This window comes from Pelophylax lessonae (assembly GCF_965119305.1).
Source record: "Pelophylax lessonae genome assembly, chromosome: 10".
In the NCBI taxonomy this organism is placed as follows: domain Eukaryota; kingdom Metazoa; phylum Chordata; class Amphibia; order Anura; family Ranidae; genus Pelophylax; species Pelophylax lessonae.
Genome location: NC_138777.1, coordinates 3,064,356 through 3,086,692, shown reverse-complemented (window position 1 = coordinate 3,086,692; position 22,337 = coordinate 3,064,356). Strand labels below are relative to the sequence as shown.

At 40.4% G+C, this 22,337-nt stretch overlaps 1 protein-coding gene across 2 annotated transcripts in view; it reads right to left on the bottom strand.

The window, feature by feature from the left end:
* PSMA1 (proteasome 20S subunit alpha 1) overlaps positions 1-22,337 on the bottom strand; it is a 176,453-nt gene that overhangs the window by 14,769 nt on the left and 139,347 nt on the right. The window contains exons 1-2 of one of the 2 annotated variants that reach the window (XM_082269799.1): positions 9,638-9,748; positions 2,393-2,437 (exon numbers count right to left, since the gene is read on the bottom strand). The exons of the other annotated variant lie outside the window; for it this stretch is intronic. Coding sequence (XP_082125925.1) covers positions 2,393-2,437; positions 9,638-9,640 — 48 coding nt within the window. The 5' untranslated portion in view covers positions 9,641-9,748. Of the gene's footprint in view, positions 1-2,392; positions 2,438-9,637; positions 9,749-22,337 lie in introns of those variants that run through there. 2 annotated transcript variants of the gene reach the window in all.

The window sequence follows — 22,337 nt, the reverse complement described above, 5'->3', positions numbered from 1 at the left end:
AAATGGATTTAAAGTTCTGTTCAGCCGGTGTCGGGATTCACACAGCCCTGCCACACTGTGCAGACAGTGACAGTTCTGTTCACTATCACAGGCTCTGAGCGGCCTCCAACCCACTCACAGGAGATCAGCAAATTACTACTGAGGATCTGTCCCTCCCCCTGCCACTACATAAACCCACCTCTACTGCCTAAACCCCTCCCCTTCCAGCCCACCTCCACTGCCTCAACCCCTCCCCTTCCAGCCCACCTCCACTGCCTAAACCCCTCCCCTACCAGCCCACCTCTACTGCCTAAACCCCTCCCCTTCCAGCCCACCTCCACTGCCTCAACCCCTCCCCTTCCAGCCCACCTCCACTACCTAAAACCCTCCCCTTCCTGCCCACCTCCACTGCCTAAACCCCTCCCCTTCCAGCCCACCTCCACTGCCTAAACCCCCCCACTTCCTGCCCACCTCCACTGCCTAAACCCCTCCCCTTCCAGCCCACCTCCACTGCCTAAACCCCTCCCCTTCCAGCCCACCTCCACTGCCTCAACCCCTCCCCTTCCTGCCCACCTCCACTGCCTAAACCCCCCCACTTCCTGCCCACCTCCACTGCCTAAACCCCTCCCCTTCCAGCCCACCTCCACTGCCTAAACCCCCCCACTTCCTGCCCACCTCCACTGCCTAAACCCCCCCACTTCCTGCCCACCTCCACTGCCTAAACCCCTCCCCTTCCAGCCCACCTCCACTGCCTAAACCCCCCCACTTCCTGCCCACCTCCACTGCCTCAACCCCTCCCCTTCCTGCCCACCTCCACTGCCTAAACCCCCCCACTTCCTGCCCACCTCCACTGCCTCAACCCCTCCCCTTCCTGCCCACCTCCACTGCCTAAACCCCCCCACTTCCTGCCCACCTCCACTGCCTCAACCCCTCCCCTTCCTGCCCACCTCCACTGCCTAAACCCCCCCACTTCCTGCCCACCTCCACTGCCTAAACCCCTCCCCTTCCAGCCCACCTCCACTGCCTAAACCCCTCCCCTTCCAGCCCACCTCCACTGCCTCAACCCCTCCCCTTCCAGCCCACCTCCACTGCCTAAACCCCTCCCCTTCCAGCCCACCTCCACTGCCTCAACCCCTCCCCTTCCAGCCCACCTCCACTGCCTCAACCCCTCCACTTCCTGCCCACCTCCACTGCCTCAACCCCTCCCCTTCCAGCCCACCTCCACTGCCTCAACCCCTCCCCTTCCTGCCCACCTTCACCCCTCCCCTTCCTGCCCACCTCCACTGCCTAAACCCCTCCACCCCTAAACTTGCCCTTCCTAGCCCACCTCCACCGCCTAAACCCCTCCCCTTTCCAGCCCACATCCTAAACCCTCCCCTTCCAGCCCACCTCTACTGCCTAAACCCCTCCCCTTCCTGCCCACCTCCACTGCCTAAACCCCTCCCCTTCCAGCCCACCTCCACTACCTAAACCCCTCCCAGCCAACCTCCACTGCCTAAACCCCTCCCCTTCCAGCCCACCTCCACTGCACCTAAAAAACTGAAAGAGTTGTGCAAGAAATGTGTAGTAGTAGTGTTGTAGTAGCAGTGTAGTAGTGTTGCAGGAGATGTGTAGTAGTAGTGTTGTAGTAGCGGTGTAGTAGTGTTGCAGGAGAGGTGTAGTAGTAGTGTTGTAGTAGCAGTGTAGTAGCAGTGTAGTAGTAGTTTGTAGTAGTAGTGTAGTAGTAGTGTTGTAGTAGCAGTGTAGTAGCAGTGTAGTAGTAGTGTTGTAGTAGCAGTGTAGTAGCAGTGTAGTAGTAGTGTTGTAGTAGCAGTGTAGTAGTAGTGTTGTAGCAGCAGTGTAGTAGTAGTGTTGTAGCAGCAGTGTAGTAGTAGTGTTGTAGTAGCAGTGTAGTAGTAGTGTTGTAGTAGCAGTGTCTACTTCAGTGATTTCCATCTTCCAGAGGGACCCCCAGGTCTGGTATATACAGAGTTGGCTGAAGCGGTTACAATGTAACTCTGTAATAATCTCCACACGTCAGCATTGGTTTATCTCCCCCCCCCCCCCCCCGCTGTGTTGGGGGTGTTCAGTCATAACAGATCTCCGTGTTCTCTCCTTCATCTAATTATATTATAAGAAGAGTGTCTTTGCCCCCCTCCCCCGGTGATGGAGGGGGGGGGGGGGGTGACATTATTCTGTCTCTGATCTCCCTGACACCCCATGACAGACACACAATGCGGCCGTTGTCTCCGGTGCGGCTGCGGAATTAAACCGCCGTCTTATATTGCTCTGGATGTGCCGCTGGCTTTGATGCTGGAGGATCACACGGAGTCTGTCCGCTGTCAGGGGGACGGCTCATGTTGGGGGCGGAGCAGACTTCAGAGAAGAAAATTGTGTGAGATATAAATATAGGGGGGGGGGAGGGGGAGCTTACCTGGGGGCTCCACACCGTCACATCGTTATCATACTGATTGCGAAACTGAAAAAGAAAACAAAATATCATCAATTCATCAAAAATCATCCGCAGAGAAAAGTTGTAGTCTCCCCCGATCTCTCATTGGGATATGTAGTCTCCCCCGATCTCTCATTGGGATATGTAGCCTCCCCCGATCTCCCATTGGGATATGTAGCCTCCCCCGATCTCCCATTGGGATACGTAGCCTCCCCCCATCTCTCATTAGGATATGTAGCCTCCCCCATCTCTCATTGGGATATGTAGCCTCCCCCATTGGGATATGTAGCCTCCCCCATTGGGATATGTAGCCTCCCCCTATCTCCCATTGGGATATGTAGCCTCCCCCCCATCTCCCATTAGGATATGTAGCCTCCCCCCCATCTCCCATTAGGATATGTAGCCTCCCCCATCTCTCATTGGGATATGTAGCCTCCCCCCCATCTCTCATTGGGATATGTAGCCTCCCCCCATCTCCCATTAGGATATGTAGCCTCCTCCATCTCTCATTGGGATATGTAGCCTCCCCCATTGGGATATGTAGCCTCCCCCATTGGGATATGTAGCCTCCCCCTATCTCCCATTGGGATATGTAGCCTCCCCCCCATCTCTCATTGGGATATGTAGCCTCCCCCCATCTCCCATTAGGATATGTAGCCTCCCCCCCATCTCTCATTGGGATATGTAGCCTCCCCCCCCCCATCTCCCATTAGGATATGTAGCCTCCCCCCCCATCTCCCATTAGGATATGTAGCCTCCCCCCCATCTCTCATTGGGATATGTAGCCTCCCCCCCCATCTCTCATTGGGATATGTAGCCTCCCCCCATCTCTCATTGGGATATGTAGCCTCCCCCCAATCTCTCATTGGGATATGTAGCCTCCCCCCAATCTCTCATTGGGATATGTAGCCTCCCCCCCATCTCTCATTGGGATATGTAGCCTCCCCCGATCTCCCATTGGGATATGTAGTCTCCCCCGATCTCTCATTGGGATATGTAGCCTCCCCCGATCTCCCATTGGGATATGTAGCCTCCCCCGATCTCCCATTGGGATACGTAGCCTCCCCCCATCTCTCATTAGGATATGTAGCCTCCCCCATCTCCCATTGGGATACGTAGCCTCCCCCCATCTCTCATTAGGATATGTAGCCTCCCCCATCTCCCATTGGGATATGTAGCCTCCCCCATCTCCCATTGGGATACGTAGCCTCCCCCCATCTCTCATTAGGATATGTAGCCTCCCCCATCTCCCATTGGGATATGTAGCCTCCCCCATCTCTCATTGGGATATGTAGCCTCCCCCATTGGGATATGTAGCCTCCCCCATTGGGATATGTAGCCTCCCCCATTGGGATATGTAGCCTCCCCCATTGGGATATGTAGCCTCCCCCATTGGGATATGTAGCCTCCCCCTATCTCCCATTGGGATATGTAGCCTCCCCCCCATCTCTCATTGGGATATGTAGCCTCCCCCGATCTCCCATTGGGATATGTAGTCTCCCCCGATCTCTCATTGGGATATGTAGCCTCCCCCGATCTCCCATTGGGATATGTAGCCTCCCCCGATCTCCCATTGGGATACGTAGCCTCCCCCCATCTCTCATTAGGATATGTAGCCTCCCCCATCTCCCATTGGGATACGTAGCCTCCCCCCATCTCTCATTAGGATATGTAGCCTCCCCCATCTCCCATTGGGATATGTAGCCTCCCCCATCTCCCATTGGGATACGTAGCCTCCCCCCATCTCTCATTAGGATATGTAGCCTCCCCCATCTCCCATTGGGATATGTAGCCTCCCCCATTGGGATATGTAGCCTCCCCCATTGGGATATGTAGCCTCCCCCATTGGGATATGTAGCCTCCCCCATTGGGATATGTAGCCTCCCCCATTGGGATATGTAGCCTCCCCCATTGGGATATGTAGCCTCCCCCATTGGGATATGTAGCCTCCCCCATTGGGATATGTAGCCTCCCCCTATCTCCCATTGGGATATGTAGCCTCCTCCCCATCTCTCATTGGGATATGTAGCCTCCCCCCATCTCCCATTAGGATATGTAGCCTCCCCCCCATCTCTCATTGGGATATGTAGCATCCCCCCCATCTCCCATTAGGATATGTAGCCTCCCCCCCCATCTCCCATTAGGATATGTAGCCTCCCCCCCATCTCTCATTGGGATATGTAGCCTCCCCCCCATCTCTCATTGGGATATGTAGCCTCCCCCCCATCTCTCATTGGGATATGTAGCCTCCCCCCATCTCTCATTGGGATATGTAGCCTCCCCCCAATCTCTCATTGGGATATGTAGCCTCCCCCCAATCTCTCATTGGGATATGTAGCCTCCCCCCCAATCTCTCATTGGGATATGTAGCCTCCCCCATCTCCCATTGGGATATGTAGCCTCCCCCGATCTCTCACAGTGGGGGGGGGGGGTAAGGTTGGGGGGTTGGGTGGAATGTCTAGTCTCCCCCTGATCTCTCACGGTGGGGGTGCGGAGGTTGATTGTGTAGCCTCCTCCTGATCTCTCATGGTGTGGGGGTTGTAGAATGTGTACCCCCCCCCCCCCCGGTGTACTCGGACTCTTTACTCTCTAAAGTTTTTTCTCTCAGCTGAAGACTTATAAAAAGTCAGTAAAATTCCTCCAAGGATCACCAATGAGAACCTTCTACTATGAGTGTATGATGGAAACAAAATCTGGGGAGGGGGAGGGGAGGAGGGGGTGGAAAGTCCCGCACTGAGCAGACATGAGATGGCAGAAACAATCCGAGAGCCATAGAGAGTCACAAAGTAAAAGTGAAAGTCAGAGAGAAGAACTTCTTCCTGGAATGATGTCATCAGTCCTGTATACACAGTATATACCTCATCCCGTCCCCGTATACACTGTATATACCTCATCCCGTCCCCGTATACACAGTATATACATCATCCCGTCCCCGTATACACTGTATATACATCATCCCGTCCCCGTATACACTGTATATACCTCATCCCGTCCCCGTATACACAGTATATACATCATCCCGTCCCCGTATACACCGTATATACATCATCCCGTCCCCGTATACACCGTATATACATCATCCCGTCCCCGTATACACCGTATATACATCATCCCGTCCCCGTATACACAGTATATACATCATCCCGTCCCCGTATACACAGTATATACATCATCCCGTCCCCGTATACACAGTATATACATCATCCCGTCCCCGTATACACCGTATATACATCATCCCGTCCCCGTATACACCGTATATACATCATCCCGTCCCCGTATACACCGTATATACATCATCCCGTCCCCGTATACACCGTATATACATCATCCCGTCCCCGTATACACTGTATATACCTCATCCCGTCCCCGTATACACCGTATATACATCATCCCGTCCCCGTATACACCGTATATACATCATCCCGTCCCCGTATACACAGTATATACATCATCCCGTCCCCGTATACACAGTATATACATCATCCCGTCCCCGTATACACCGTATATACATCATCCCGTCCCCGTATACACCGTATATACATCATCCCGTCCCCGTATACACCGTATATACATCATCCCGTCCCCGTATACACCGTATATACATCATCCCGTCCCCGTATACACCGTATATACATCATCCCGTCCCCGTATACACCGTATATACATCATCCCGTCCCCGTATACACCGTATATACATCATCCCGTCCCCGTATACACAGTATATACATCATCCCGTCCCCGTATACACCGTATATACATCATCCCGTCCCCGTATACACAGTATATACATCATCCCGTCCCCTGTATATACAGGTGCAGCTCATAAAATTACAAACCCAATTCCAAAAAAGTTGGGACGCTGTACAAATTGTGAGTAAAAAATGAATGGACTAATTTACAAATCTCATAAACTTATATTTTATTCACAATATAATATAGATAAGATATCAGATGATGAAAGTGAGACATTTGGAAATGTCAGCCAAATATTGGCTCATTTTGGATTTCATGAGAGCTCCACATTCCAAAAAAGTTGGGACAGGCAGCAATAAGAGGCCAGAAAAGTCAAATGTACATATAAGGAACAGCTGGAGGACCAATTTGTAACTTATTAGGTCAATTGGCAACATGATTGGGTAAAAAGAGCCTCTCAGAGTGGGCGTGTCTCTTAGAGTGGGTGTGTCTCTCAGAAGTCAGGATGGGCCGAGGATCACCAATTCCCCCAATGCTGGGGGGTAAAATAGTGGAGAAATATCAGAAAGGAGTTTCTCAGAGAAAAATTACAAAGAGTTTGAAGTTCTCATCATCTACAGTGCATAATATCATCCAAAGATTCAGAGAATCCGGAACAATCTCTGTGCGTAAGGGTCAAGGTTGGAAAACCATACTGGATGGCGGTGATCTTCAGGCCCTTAGACGGCGCTGCATCACATACAGGAATGCTACTGTAATGGAAATCACAACATGGGCTCAGGAATACTTCCAGAAAACATTGTCCGTGAACACAATCCACCGCGCCATTCACCGTTGCCGACTAAAACTCTATAGGCCAAAAAAGAAGCCAAATCTAAACATGATCCAGAAGCGCAGGCGTTTTCTCTGGGCCAAGGCTCATTTATAATGGTCTGTGGCAAAGTGGAAAACTGTTCTGTGGTCAGACGAATCAAAATTTGATGTTATTTTTGGAAAACTGGGACGCCATGTCATCCGGACTAAAGAGGACAAGGACAACCCAAGTTGTTCTCAGCGCTCAGTTCAGAAGCCGGCATCTCTGATGGTATGGGGTTGCATGAGTGCGTGTGGCCTGGGCAGCTTACACATCTGGAAAGGCGCCATCAATGCTGAAAGGTATATCCAAGTTCTAGAACAACATATGCTCCCATCCAGACGTCGTCTCTTTCAGGGAAGACCTTGCATTTTCCAACATGACAATGCCAGACCACATACTGCATCAATTACAACATCATGGCTGCGTAGAAGAAGGATCCGGGTACTGAAATGGCCAGCCTGCAGTCCAGACCTTTCACCCATAGAAAACATTTGGCGCATCATAAAGAGGAAGATGTGACAAAGAAGACCTAAGACAGTTGAGCAACTAGAAGCCTGTATTAGACAAGAATGGGACAACATTCCTATTCCTAAACTTCAGCAACTTCTCCTCAGTCCCCAGACGTTTGCAGACTTATAAAAAGAAGAGGGGAGGCCACACAGCGGTAAACATGGCCGCCTTGTCCCAACTTTTTTGAGATGTGTTGATGCCATGAAATTTAAAATCAACTTATTTTTCCCTTAAAATTATACATTTTCTCAGTTTAAACATTTGATGTCATCTATGTTGTATTCTATATAAAATATTGAAATTTGAAACTTCCACATCATTGCATTCTGTTTTTATTCACAATTTGTACAGCGTCCCAACTTTTCTGGAATCGGCGTTTGTAGAAAATCATCAGAAAGTGAATTTATTTCAGTAATTGAATTCAGAAAGGTGAAATATTTTCTATAGATGTCCCACAGAGTGAGCCACCTCCTCTGCATTGTTGGGTCTGGTGTCTCTCATCTTCCTCCTGACAATCCCCCACAGATTCTCTATGGGATTTAGGTCAGGCCAGTTTGCAGGCCAATCAAGCACAGTGATCCCATGATCATGTGACCAGGTATTGGTAGATTTGGCAGTGTGGGCGGTGCCAAGTCCTGCTGGAAAATTAAATCAGCATCTCCATAAAGCTGGTCAGCAGAGGGAAGCATGAAGAGCTCTAGAATTTCCTGCTAGAGGGCGGAGCTGACTTTGGACCGACACCAGCAGATGACACGCCCCCAAATCATCACTGACTGGGGAAACTTTACACTGCACCTCATGTAACTTGGATTCTGTGCCTCTCCACTCCTCCTCCAGACTCTGGGACCTTCATTTCCAAATGAAATGCAACATTTTCCACAGTCAGTGATGATTTGGGGGTCGGTGTCATCTGCTGGTGTCGGTCCAAAGTCAGCTCCGCCCTCTAGCAGGAAATTCTAGAGCTCTTCATGCTTCCCTCTGCTGACCAGCTTTATGGAGATGCTGATTTCATTTTCCAGCAGAACTTGGCACCGCCCACACTGCCAAATCTACCAATACCTGGTCACATGATCATGGGATCACTGTGCTTGATTGGCCTGCAAACTCACCTGACCTAAACCCCATAGAGAATCTGTGAGGTGTTGTCAGGATGAAGATGAGAGACACCAGACCCAACAATGCAGAGGAGGTGAAGGCCGCTATCAAAGCAACCTGGGCTTCCATAACACCTCAGCAGTGCCACAGGCTGATCGCCTCCATGCCCCGCCTCCATGCCACGCCTCCCAGGCTATGATTACTGTTGGGGGAGGGTCACCCCTCTATGTGTCCAGTGAGCGGTGGATTTGAGGGGGGGGGGGGGGGGGTTGGATCCTCTATCAGGCTGTGATTACTGTTTGGGGGGGGGGGGAGGGTCACCCCTCAGTGTCCTCAGTACAGGAAGTGATGGGAAATCCAAATTGTTACGGTTGTCACCAGAACAGGGAATCCTCTAACAGGGACACCAATAGGGGGAGGGGAATTCTTGTCACCTCCTAATAATCACTGAGAAGAAATCTCTATGAATGGAATGACTGAGCGGTGTCACCGGGACAGGAAGTGAGGAGGAATCTCCTGAGCGGGGACACAAACAATAAAGACATGGCTCCTCCTCCAGCGTGACACCACCAGGGGTTGGGGGGGGTTTGGGGACTGTGAAGCCGCTGTACACTGTAGTGGGGGGGGGCTCTATATAAATACCCCGGCTGGGGGGAGGGGAAGGGTCCTAGGACAGGAGGCCGCAGTGCTGCTCCCCCCTTAGCACAGCGGTGATCGCTGACTCCTCCATAGAGGGGATATGAACCCCTCATTATAACAGGGGAGGGGGGGGGGGTCACCCAGCATGGCGCCGCCATCTTGTTAAAGGAGAACTCCAGACAAAGCTGTGCTTTCAGTTGTGGGCGGAGTGTGGCAGGGATAGCTCCTCCCATCAGGATTTATTGCTCTCTGTGTCCCCAGTGAGGAGATTTATCCCCCCTTCCTGTCTCAGTGACCCCTGAGAGGAGAATCTTCCATCTATCTGCCAATCAGCTCTCCCAGAATTCTCCTATCAATGTGCGGGCCTGTATGCGGTGTGGTGCCGGTGATGTGTGTGGTGGGGGTGGGGAATCCCCTCTTCTCCCCGGACTCACCATGCTGATCCTCCGCGCCGGACAAGCTGCTGAATAATGCCGGAAATCGGCGCTCAACTACTCAGGACTGAGCAAAGCGCTCTCCGCCCCGCCCCCAGACCAGACCAATCCACTCCGCCCGGTCACATGACTTCAATCACCCAGCCTTTTGTTTTTTTTAGTTCCTCTAAAAGAAACTTTATTGACACCCCGCTGATCTGCACAGCGCGCAGCTTCTAGGGCTTTTTTTTTTTATTATTATTATTCGTGACAGACAACTTTATTTATAATGCACCTCGTGAACAGGCAGTGTGCGGGTCTCTGTAGGGGGGGATGGACCGCTGACACACTGAGGGCTCCGCCCAGATCAAATCCCACTTCCCGCCCCAAAACGCTGGAGGAGGAAAAATAAATAAGATATAAAATAAATACATTTTAATTCACATAAATAAATCATAAGTAAATAAAAAAAAAAATGATAAAAATAAATAAAATAACCCCAACCCTAAAATTTAAGGGGAACCCTAACCTAACAAAATAAATAAAAAGTAAATAAATAAAGTAATTAAATAAATTAATCAAAACCTAACAAAATAAATAATAGGTAAATAAATAAATAAAAAGATAATGAAATAAATTAACCCTTAACCCTAATGTAACTAAATAAATAATAAGTAAATACGTAAATAAAATAATGAAATAAATGAACCCAAACCTAACTAAATAAATAATAGGTAAATAAATAAATAAATAAGATATTGAAATAAATTTACCCAAACCTAACAAAAAAAAATAATAGGAAAATAAATAAAATATTGAAATAAATGAACCCTAATGTAACTAAATAAATAATAAGTAAATAAATAAAATAATGAAATAAATTAACCCTCAACCCTAACCTAACTAAATAAAGAATAAGTAAATACGTAAATAAAATAATGAAATAAATGAACCCAAACTTAACAAAATAAATGATGGGTAAATAAATAAATAAATAAATAAGATATTGAAATAAATTTACCCAAACCTAACAAAAAAAAAAAAATAGGAAAATAAATAAAATATTGAAATAAATGAACCCTAATGTAACTAAATAAATAATAAGTAAATAGATAAAATAATGAAATAAATGACCCCTCCACCCTAACCCAACAAAATAAATAATAGGTAAATAAATAAATAAGTAAAATAATGTAATAAATTAACCCTCAACCCTAACCTAACTAAATAAAGAATAAGTAAATAAAATAATGAAATAAATGAACCCAAACCTAACTAAATAAATAATAGGTAAATAAATAAATAAATAAATAAGATATTGAAATAAATTTACCCAAACCTAACAAAAAAAAAAATAATAGGAAAATAAATAAAATAATGAAATAAATTAACCCACAACCCTAACGTAACTAAATAAATAATAGGTAAATAAATAAATAAAATAATGAAATAAATTAACCCTCGAACCCACCCTAACAAAATAAATAATAAGTAAATAGATAAAATAATGAAATAAATGACCCCTCCACCCTAACCCAACAAAATAAATAATAGGTAAATAAATAAATAAGTAAAATAATGTAATAAATTAACCCTCAACCCTAACCTAACTAAATAAAGAATAAGTAAATACGTAAATAAAATAATGAAATAAATGAACCGAAACTTAACAAAATAAATGATGGGTAAATAAATAAATAAATAAGATATTAAAATAAATTTACCCAAACCTAACAAAAAAAAAATAATAGGAAAATAAATAAAATATTGAAATAAATGAACCCTAATGTAACTAAATAAATAATAAGTAAATAAATAAAATAATGAAATAAATTAACCCACAACCCTAACGTAACTAAGTAAATAATAGGTAAATAAATAAATAAAATAATGAAATACATTAACCCTCGAACCCACCTTAACAAAATAAATAATAAGTAAATAGATAAAATAATGAAATAAATGACCCCTCCACCCTAACCCAACAAAATAAATAATAGGTAAATAAATAAATAAGTAAAATAATGTAATAAATTAACCCTCAACCCTAACCTAACTAAATAAAGAATAAGTAAATAAAATAATGAAATAAATGAACCCAAACCTAACTAAATAAATAATAGGTAAATAAATAAATAAATAAGATATTGAAATAAATTTACCCAAACCTAACAAAAAAAAAATAGGAAAATAAATAAAATAATGAAATAAATTAACCCACAACCCTAACGTAACTAAATAAATAATAGGTAAATAAATAAATAAAATAATGAAATACATTAACCCTCGAACCCACCCTAACAAAATAAATAATAAGTAAATAGATAAAATAATGAAATAAATGACCCCTCCACCCTAACCCAACAAAATAAATAATAGGTAAATAAATAAATAAGTAAAATAATGTAATAAATTAACCCTCAACCCTAACCTAACTAAATAAAGAATAAGTAAATAAAATAATGAAATAAATGAACCCAAACCTAACTAAATAAATAATAGGTAAATAAATAAATAAATAAGATATTGAAATAAATTTACCCAAACCTAACAAAAAAAAAAAAAATAATAGGAAAATAAATAAAATAATGAAATAAATGAACCCACAACCCTAACGTAACTAAATAAATAATAGGTAAATAAATAAATAAAATAATGAAATACATTAACCCTCGAACCCACCCTAACAAAATAAATAATAAGTAAATAAATAAAATAATGAAATAAATGACCCCTACACCCTAACCCAACAAAATAAATAATAGGTAAATAAATAAATAAGTAAAATAATGTAATAAATTAACCCTCAACCCTAACCTAACTAAATAAAGAATAAGTAAATAAAATAATGAAATAAATGAACCCAAACCTAACTAAATAAATAATAGGTAAATAAATAAATAAATAAGATATTGAAATAAATTTACCCAAACCTAACAAAAAAAAATAATAGGAAAATAAATAAAATAATGAAATAAATGAACCCACAACCCTAACGTAACTAAATAAATAATAGGTAAATAAATAAATAAAATAATGAAATACATTAACCCTCGAACCCACCCTAACAAAATAAATAGTAAGTAAATAGATAAAATAATGAAATAAATGACCCCTCCACCCTTACCCAACAAAATAAATAATAGGTAAATAAATAAATAAGTAAAATAATGTAATAAATTAACCCTCAACCCTAACCTAACTAAATAAAGAATAAGTAAATAAAATAATGAAATAAATGAACCCAAACCTAACTAAATAAATAATAGGTAAATAAATAAATAAAATAATGAAATATATTAACCCTAACGTAACTAAATAAATAATAAGTAAATAAATAAATAAAGTAATGAAATAAATTAACCCTCAACCCTAACCGAACGAAAACCCTAAACGAAATAAAAAAGAAAATAAATAAATTAAATTATGAAATACAATTACCCTTAACCCTAACCTTACTAAATAAGTAATAAGTAAATTAATAAACAAGAAATGAAATAATGAAATAGAAAATAAATAAATTAAATAATGAAATACAATTACCCTTAACCCTAACCTTACTAAATAAGTAATAAGTAAATTAATAAACAAGAAATGAAATAATGAAATAAATAAACCCCTAACCTTTAACTCTTAACCCCTTAGAAAAAAAAAGAAGTAAAAAAATGAATTATTAAATAAAATACATAAATACATTTCAAACAATTATAAATAAATAATACGCTAATAAAAAAACATGATAAAAAATAAATAAATAAAATAACCCTAAACCCTAACTATAATATTAACCCTCAACCCTAACTATATAAATAAATAATAAGTCACTAAATAATACATTAAATAATAAAATAAATTAACCCCTAACCATAACCTTTAAACCCTTACAAAAAAGTAAATAAATAAAATATATAACTTAATTTTAATACATACAATGAAATATTACATTAACAAAACTTATAAAAATAAATAAATAGAGTAATCAGCTAACTATAATATTAACCCTCAATCCCAACCTAACTAAATAATAATAAATAAATAAATAAATGATACAATAAATAATTAAATACATTATCCCCTAACCATAACCTTCAACCCTTAACCCTTTAAAAAAAATGTAAAAAAAGAAATAAATAATAAATAAAATATATAAATGCATTTTAATATTGATAAATCCATATTATGTAAATAAAAAAATAATGAAAATAAATAAATAAAATAACCCTAGCCCTAATATTAAACCTCAACACGAACCTTAATAAATAAATAATATTTAGTAAATAAATACATATAAATGAAAAAAATAAAAAAGATTAGCCTCTAAACAACCTTTAACCCTTAACCCCTACAAAGAAGTAAATAAATACATAATAAATAAAATACATAAATACATTTTAATATTCATAAATAAAAATTATATAAATTTAAAAAATAAATAACGCTAACCCTAAAATTAACCCTCAACCATAACCTAACTAAATAAATAATACGTAAATATATAAATCATAACTTAAATAATAAAATAAATTATCCCCTAATTATAAACTTTAACCCTTTATCTCTTACAAAATAATAAAAATAATAACAAATAAAATACATAAATTCATTTAAATAATTATAAATTAATAATATATAAATAAAACCTAATAAAAATAAATAAATAAAATAACACTAACCCAAACCCCTAACCTTAAATTTAATCCTCAACCCTAACCTAACAAAATAAATAAATGACTAAGTAAATAAAATTAAATAATACATTAAATTATTAAAATAATTAATCCCTAACCATAAACTTTAACCCTTAACCACTTAGAAAAAAAGTAAAATAAATAAATAAATAATAAGTTCATAAATACATTTTAATAATAAATACTATGTAAATATAAACTGATATAAATAAATAAATAAAATAACCATAACCCTAATTTTAACCCTCACCTCTAACCTAACTAAATAAATAAGTAAATATTGAAAAAATAACCCCTAACCTTTAACCCTTAACCCCTTACAAATAAAAGTTAAAGCAAATACTTATATAATAAATGGAATACAGAAATACATTTTAATATTCATAAATAATATGTAAATAAAAAAATGATCAACATAAATACATAAAAAACACTAGACCCCCATCCCTAACCTTGATTTTACCCTCAACCCTAACCTAACTAATTAAATAAATTAATAAGACATTAAATAATTAAATAAGTTAACTCCCAACCATAACCTTTAACCCTTAACCAGTTACAAAAAAGTAAATTAAATAAATAATAAATTCATAAATACATTTTAATATTCATCATTAAAAACTAAATAACAAAATATAAAAATAAAAAATAAATAAATAACTCAAAACCTAATGTTAACTCTCAACACTAACCTAAATAATTAAAAAATATAGAATTATTAATTATTAATTTAAATAATGAAAAAAAAAAACATAACCTTTAACCCTTAACCCCTTGAAAAATAAATGAAAAACTAAATAAATAAAATACATAAATACATTTTAATTTTCATAATTAAACAATATGTAAATAAAAAAATGATAACAAAATCAGTGAAATAGCCCTAACCGTAAACCCTAACATTATCCCTTTAACCCTAATCTAACGAACTAAATAAATAAATAATAAATTAAATAATGAAATATATTACCCATAACCATAACCTTTAATCACTAACCGCTTAGAAAAAAAGTAAAAAAAAAAAAAAAATAGATATTAAAAAAATACAAAAAATGAATTTTAATATTCACATATAAATAATACATAAATGAAAAATGAATAAATAAAATAACCCTAACCCTAATATAAACCCTCAACGCTAACCTAAATTAATTAATAAATAAATAATAAGTAAATACATAAATAATACATTAATTACATAAATAAATTAACCCCTAACCATAACATTTAACCCATAACCCCATACAAAAAAGTAAAGAAAAATTAATAAATAATAAACCACATAAATACATTTTAGTATTCATAAATAAATAATACATATATAAAAAATTTACACAAATAAAAAAATTATATATATATATATATATAAAATAACCTTAAGCACTAACTCTAATATTAACCCTCAACCCTAACCAAACTAAATAAATAAATAATTATTAAGTAAAAAAAAAAAAAATCAATAAAATACATAAATTCATTTTAATGTATATTAAAAAAATGATAAAACTAAATAAAATAACTCTAATCCTAATATTAACCCTCAACTCAAACCTAACAAAATAAATAATAATAGGTGCATAAATAATAAATGTAATAATGAAATAAATTAACCCATAACCATTAACCCTTAACCCCTTACAAAAGAAGTAAAAAAAAACAAAAATAAATAATAAATAAAAGCAGATGAAAAAGCTGAAAAACATAGCAACAAATGAAACAGAGGATATTTTTCTCTATTGGCTAATAAAAAGAAAAACGGCAAAGCTCAAAAACTCTTTAAAAACTCTGTACACAAAAAAAACTGACACTCCGCGGCGCCGGTGATTATAGAAGTTCTGTTTTCCTCGGCTGGAACCGGTCAGATCCTTGTGGGTGGAGTGTGGAAGGGTCAGGCCCTCTGTCGGGGGAGGGTCACCCTCTATAGGCCACTGGAACAGGAAGTGAGGGGAAATCTTCCAATATGGACGCCTCTTATTGTGACCTCGGACTAAGAGGGGAATTCATGCTACTTCCTGTTGTGTGTCCCGAACAGGAAGTGAGGGGAAATCCAGAATAATGCAGTTGCCACCAAAAAAGGAAGTGAGGGTGGTCTTCTAATGGGGACACCTGTTCTGTATTAGAAGAGGGGAGTTCTCTTTACTTCCTGCTAAATTGAGAGAGGAAGTGAAGGGAAATCTCTCCAATGATATACAGTAATACATAGCTTCTCCACACCACCCAAAACTGAAGAGAACGTGTGTGGAAAGGAGGGGGTGGGGGGTCACTCTGGGCCGTTCAGTCTTAGAGATCAGCAAACGGGACCGCAGGGGCCAGCCCGGCTCAAGAGGAGTTTTGTGCCACCCCCCCCCCCCCCTCCATACTTTCCTGTTATTATGCCGGCTTCTCAGGTTGATGAATGATACAAAGATGGGGCACAGAAAATGACACCAGAAAGCAGCAGCTGTCCCACAGTCCCAAGAGGGTGGGACCATGACAGCCTGGGATCAAAGGAAGTGAAGCATTTTCTTATGGGTCAAGACTGGAGTGATGACACAACCCTGTGGAGTAGGACTATGACAACCTGGGATCACAGGAAGAGAAGCATTCTCCTATTAGCTGAGGCCAAAGTGATGACATAACCCCTAGGAGGAGGGCCTATGACACCTGGGGATCAAAGGAAGTGTGGAATGCTCCTATGAGCTCAGGCTAGAATTTTGACACACCTCCAGGGGCGGGCCCACGACACCCTGGGATCACAGAAATTTCTATGTTAGATACTCCTTTCCTCTGCACTCTGCGTTTCATACTCCTGACCCCTGCACTCTGCGTTACATTCTCCTGACCTTTGCACTCTGCGTTACATACTCCTGACCTTTGCACTCTGCGTTACATACTCCTGACCTCTGCACTCTGCGTTACATACTCCTGACCTCTGCCTCTCTGCGTTACATTTTCCTGACCCTTGCACTCTGTGTTTCATACTCCTGACCCCTGCACTTTGCGTTGCATACTCCTGACCCCTGCACTCTGCATTTCATGCTCCTGACCTCTGCACTCTGCGTTACATTCTCCTGACCCCTGCACTCTGCATTACATACCCCTGACCTCTGCACTCTGTGTTTCATACTCCTGACCCTACACTCTGCATTACATACTCCTTACCTCTGCACTCTGTGTTACATACTCCTGACCTCTGCACTCTGCGTTACATTCTCCTGACCCCGGCATTCTGCATCTCATACTCCTCACCCCTGCACTCTATGCGCCATACTCCTGACCACTGCACTCTGCGTTTCATACTCCTGACCCCTGCACTCTATGTTCCAAACTTCTGACCTCTGCCCTCTGTGTTACACACTCCTGACCTCTGCACTCTGCTTTCCATTCTCCTGACCTCTGCACTCTGTGTTTCAAACTCCTGACCTCTGCCCTCTGTGTTACACACTCCTGACCTCTGCACTCTGCGTTTCATTCTCCAGACCCCTGCACTCTGCAATACACACTCCTGACCTCTGCACTCTTCAAACCTTTACTTTTCATTGGGTCCTTGCTTGGTTATCTCCTATAAAAAGCCGGCTGCACCCTTTGACCTCCTCTCATGTTCTTCAGGTAGATCTCCGCCTCTACAGGGTCGCCTCCTCCGGCTTCAGAGTTAATAAAGGGCCCCCAGCCCCCGGTGTAAGCTCCTCCCACGGGGCCCTCTGTGGGACCTCTATTATGGTGAAATGAGGTTATTAATGATAGAATTGGAGTTGAACGGCCGGCCGGAATAATAAACATTTTGTGACAAATAACAGAACAAACTTCTCCCTTTTATCTTCCAGCTGGAACAAAAGGGCAAAGGGCGAGAGGATGGGGGGGGGGGGGACATTTCCTCCCCGGGGACAGTGTATGGGGGAGGGGCGGCGGTATCCCACAGCAACCAACAGCACGCCAAAAGACAAGCTCTGTGTATTATTATTATTATTACAGATCTTCTGCTGTTATATTTTATATATATATATACTACTGTGCAAAAGTCTTAGGCAGGTGTGATGCTGTAAATAAAGAACGCTTTCAGAAATCAAATAGTTTATAATTTATTATAATAATATTTATAATTTTTTTTTTTTTTTACTTTTTTTTTTTTTTACAAAAATATATATATATATATTTATAATTATTATTATTATTATTAATTTAATTAATTAATATAATATAATAAACATTTTATAATAATAATAATAATTTATTTTTATCGATTAACAAAATGAAAAGTAAATGAAGTGAAATCCAAATCCAATCAATATTTGGGGTGCCCCCCCTTTCCCCCCCCCTCCCCTTTGCCTTCTTCTAGCACTCAGTGTGAGAAGGAACTCGGCAGGTCGGTTGTTCTATTTTACATCTCAGAGAACTGAGCACAGATCTTCTGTGGGTGTCGGCCGCCTCCAATCCTTCATCCCAGACAGACTCCATGATGGGGAGATCCGGGCTCTGTGGGGGCCAAACCATCACTTCCTGGACTCCTTGTTCTTCTTTACACTGAAGGTTGTTCCTAACCGCTTGCTGACCGCCCCCTGCAGGCTGGCTCAGCTGCACGAACTGACGTAAGGGGTACGTCGGCTGGCGGGAGTGGTCCTGGGGGCGAGCGCGCGCCGCCCCCCACTAGGCAGCGGGGACTCTGATGCACGGGACCGGTGGCTTTGATTCCTGCCGGCCACTGGCGATCGCTCCCCGCTAAGAGAGAAGGACGGTTGGATGTTGTAAACACAGCTGACCGTTCTTCTCCCTGGAATGATCACAGAGCGCCTGTGATCCTTCTATATAGGATCACAGGTCTCTATGGTCATTTCACAAGCCCTGCCCCCATACAGTTAGAAAGCACGTCCTAGACTCACATTTATCCCTTTGATCACCCGCCGGTGTTAGCCCCTTCCCTGCCAGTGTCATTAGTACAGTGACAGTGCATATTTTTAGCACTGATTACTGTAGTAATGTCACTGGTCCCCCCAAAAGTGTCAAAAATGTCAGTCAGGGGTCCGATCTGTCCGCCGCAATGTCGCAGTCCCGCTATAAATCGCTGATCGCCGCCATTACTAGTAAAAAAATAAAAATAAATTAAAAAGGACAAAAATCTTTCCCATAGTTTGTAAACACAATAACTTTTGCGCAAACCAATCAATATACGCTTATTGCGATTTTTTTTGTAGCAGAATACAAATTGGCCTAAAATTATGAAAAAAATAGATTTTTTTTTTTTGGGAATGTCATATAGCAAAAAGTGAAAAATATTGTTTGTTTGTTTTTTTTCAGAATTGTCGCTCTTGTTTTGTTTATAGCCCAAAAAAAAAATAAAAATAAATAAATAAAAAAATTGCAGAGGTGATCAAATACCAACAAAATCTATTTATGGGGAAAAAGGACATCAATTTTATTTGTGTACAGAGTCGCACAACTGTGCAATTGTCTGTTAAAGTAACGCAGTGCCGAATTGAAAAAAATGGCCTGGTCATTAAGGGGGAAAATCCTTCCGGTCCAGAACTGGTTAAATATCGGTGTGCATTCTGGTGAATTTTTGATGTGTTTTACCGCGTTCTCCAGTACAGTTCAGCGCAGAAAAAACTGCAGCACGGTCTCTCTTTTTTTTTCTGCACTGGTGTTTAAATAATTTTTAAGCATTTTATTTTTAATTTTAATTTTTTTATAATTATTACATTATGCAGCAGAAAGTAAAAAATATTATTTTTATTTCAGAATTGTCGCTCTTTTTTAGTTTATAGAGCAAAAAAAAAAAAAAAAAAAAAAAATCGCACAGGTGATCAAATACCACCAAAAGAAATCTCTATTTGTAGGGAAAAAAAGACATCAATTTGTTTTGGGTACAGCGTCGCACGACCGCGCAATTTTCATTTAAAATAACGCAATATTTTTATGTTTTTATTTTTTTTATTGTATTATTATTTTTTTTTTGTTTCTGTTATTGTCGTTTCTACTATTCATGTGTATGGTATGATTTGATCTATCTATAAAATCAATAAACAGATTTATAAAAAATAAATAAATAAATAACGCAGTGCCGAATCGCAAAAAAATGGCCTGGTCATTAAAGGGGTGAGATCCTCCGATGGTATGACATGATGAAGTATCTGCCCGGATTTCTCAGCATTGGGGACATCGTTGAACCTCACCAAATCTCCAACTCCATTTGCAGAAATGCAGCCCCAAACTTGCAAGGAACCTCCACCATTCTTCACAGTTGGCTGCAGACACTCATTATTGTTCCGCTCTCCAGCCCTTCTCCCCAACAAACTGCCTCCTCCTACAGCCAAATATTACACATTTTCACTCATCAGTCCAAAGCACCTGCTGACATTTTTTTGCCCCCCCCCCCATGTTTTCCCGCACAGTTGAGTGGCTTGGCCTTCTTTCCACGTCAGAGGATTTTGTCCGGCAATTCTTTGCGGCTCCTCTCCTGTGTGAGGATTTAATAGTTGACGTGCCGACCGCACTGAGCGCCATCCTTCCGTGTTCCGTGCCGGTGACACCATGTCAGTAAATAAATAGGAGGCGGTGTTCCTTGTCCCGGTTGCGCTGCGTGCCGCGAACACACTGGCTGCTCATTGTCTCTCCGGTTTGCGTAAACGGCTCAGTAATCCGCGTTCGCCGCGCACAAAGCCGCGTGACATTTAGACCCGCGGAGATTTGTAACCCGACCGGTATCAGGAATGACAGAAGGTGTTTTGTTTGTAACTTTGTATCTGGCGTCGGCGTGTCTTTCGCCCCCCCACACCTATCGCTCCGCAATGTAGAAAATAGGATTCCCTTTCTTAATTTTTTAGGGCGCCGTGCCAAAGTGTTTCACAACCCGCAGGCGTGCGGCCCGGCGACTCCTCCCATCAGATGGGATTAGGGCGGACTTTATTTATAAACATTGGATCTCACCGGGGCGTGGAAAGATCACCTATACTGATGTATAGCCGGGAATTCCAGGGGACCGGTGAGGCCGGGTTCACACCAGCACAGTGCAACCCAACGCCTGCACGCAGTTCTGTGCGTTTTTTTGTGCGTTTAGGGCCCGCCCCCTACCACATGCAGTCCAGTGCATTTTTTTCTGCATCAAAAAAGCATGAATAATAGGTTATGTGGTTTCACATGGCATAGTGCACACCAGTGCGGTCAGTTCCAGAAAAAAAAAAAAAAAAGAGACCATGCTGCATTTTTTCTGCACTGAACTTTTTTTTTTTTTTTTGCGCTATATACAAAAAAATTCTGAAATAAAAACAATATTTTTTACTTTCTGCTATATAACATATTAAAGAAAAAAATAATATAAACACCAGTGCAGAAAAAAAAAAAAAAAAAGAGAGAGACCATGCTGCATTTTTTCTGCACTGGTGTTTATATTATTTTTTTCTTTATTTTTCTTGCAGAAAAAAAAAAAAGAGAGACAATGCTGCATTTTTTCTGCGCTGAACTGTACTGGAATGCAGTAAAACGCATCAAAAATGCACCAGAATGCACACGCTTATTTAACCAGTACTGGACCGGGCCTTTTTGTGATTCCTGTTGTTTACAAATTAAAATCATTTTTTTTTTTGCTATAAAATTAACCCCAAACATTATATATACAGTTATTTTTATTTTTATAAATCTGTTTATTTATTTATTACATGGATCAAATCATACCATACACATACACATGAATAGTAGAAACGACAATAACAGAAACAACAACAAAATAAAAAAACAATAATAATATTGCGTTATTTTAACTGAAAATTGCGCCGTCGCGCGTCGACGCTGTACCCAAATAAAATTGATGTCCTTTTTTCCCACAAATAGAGCTTTCTTTTGGTGATATTTAATCACCACTGTGATTTTTTTTTTTTTTTTTTGCGCTATATACAAAAAAAGAGCGACAATTCTGAAATAAAAATAATATTTTTTACTTTCTGCTATATAACATAATAAAGAAAAAATAATATAAACACCAGTGCAGAAAAAAAAAAAAAGAGACCATGCTGCATTTTTTTTGCGCTGAACTGTACTGGAGAACGCAGTAAAACACATAAAAA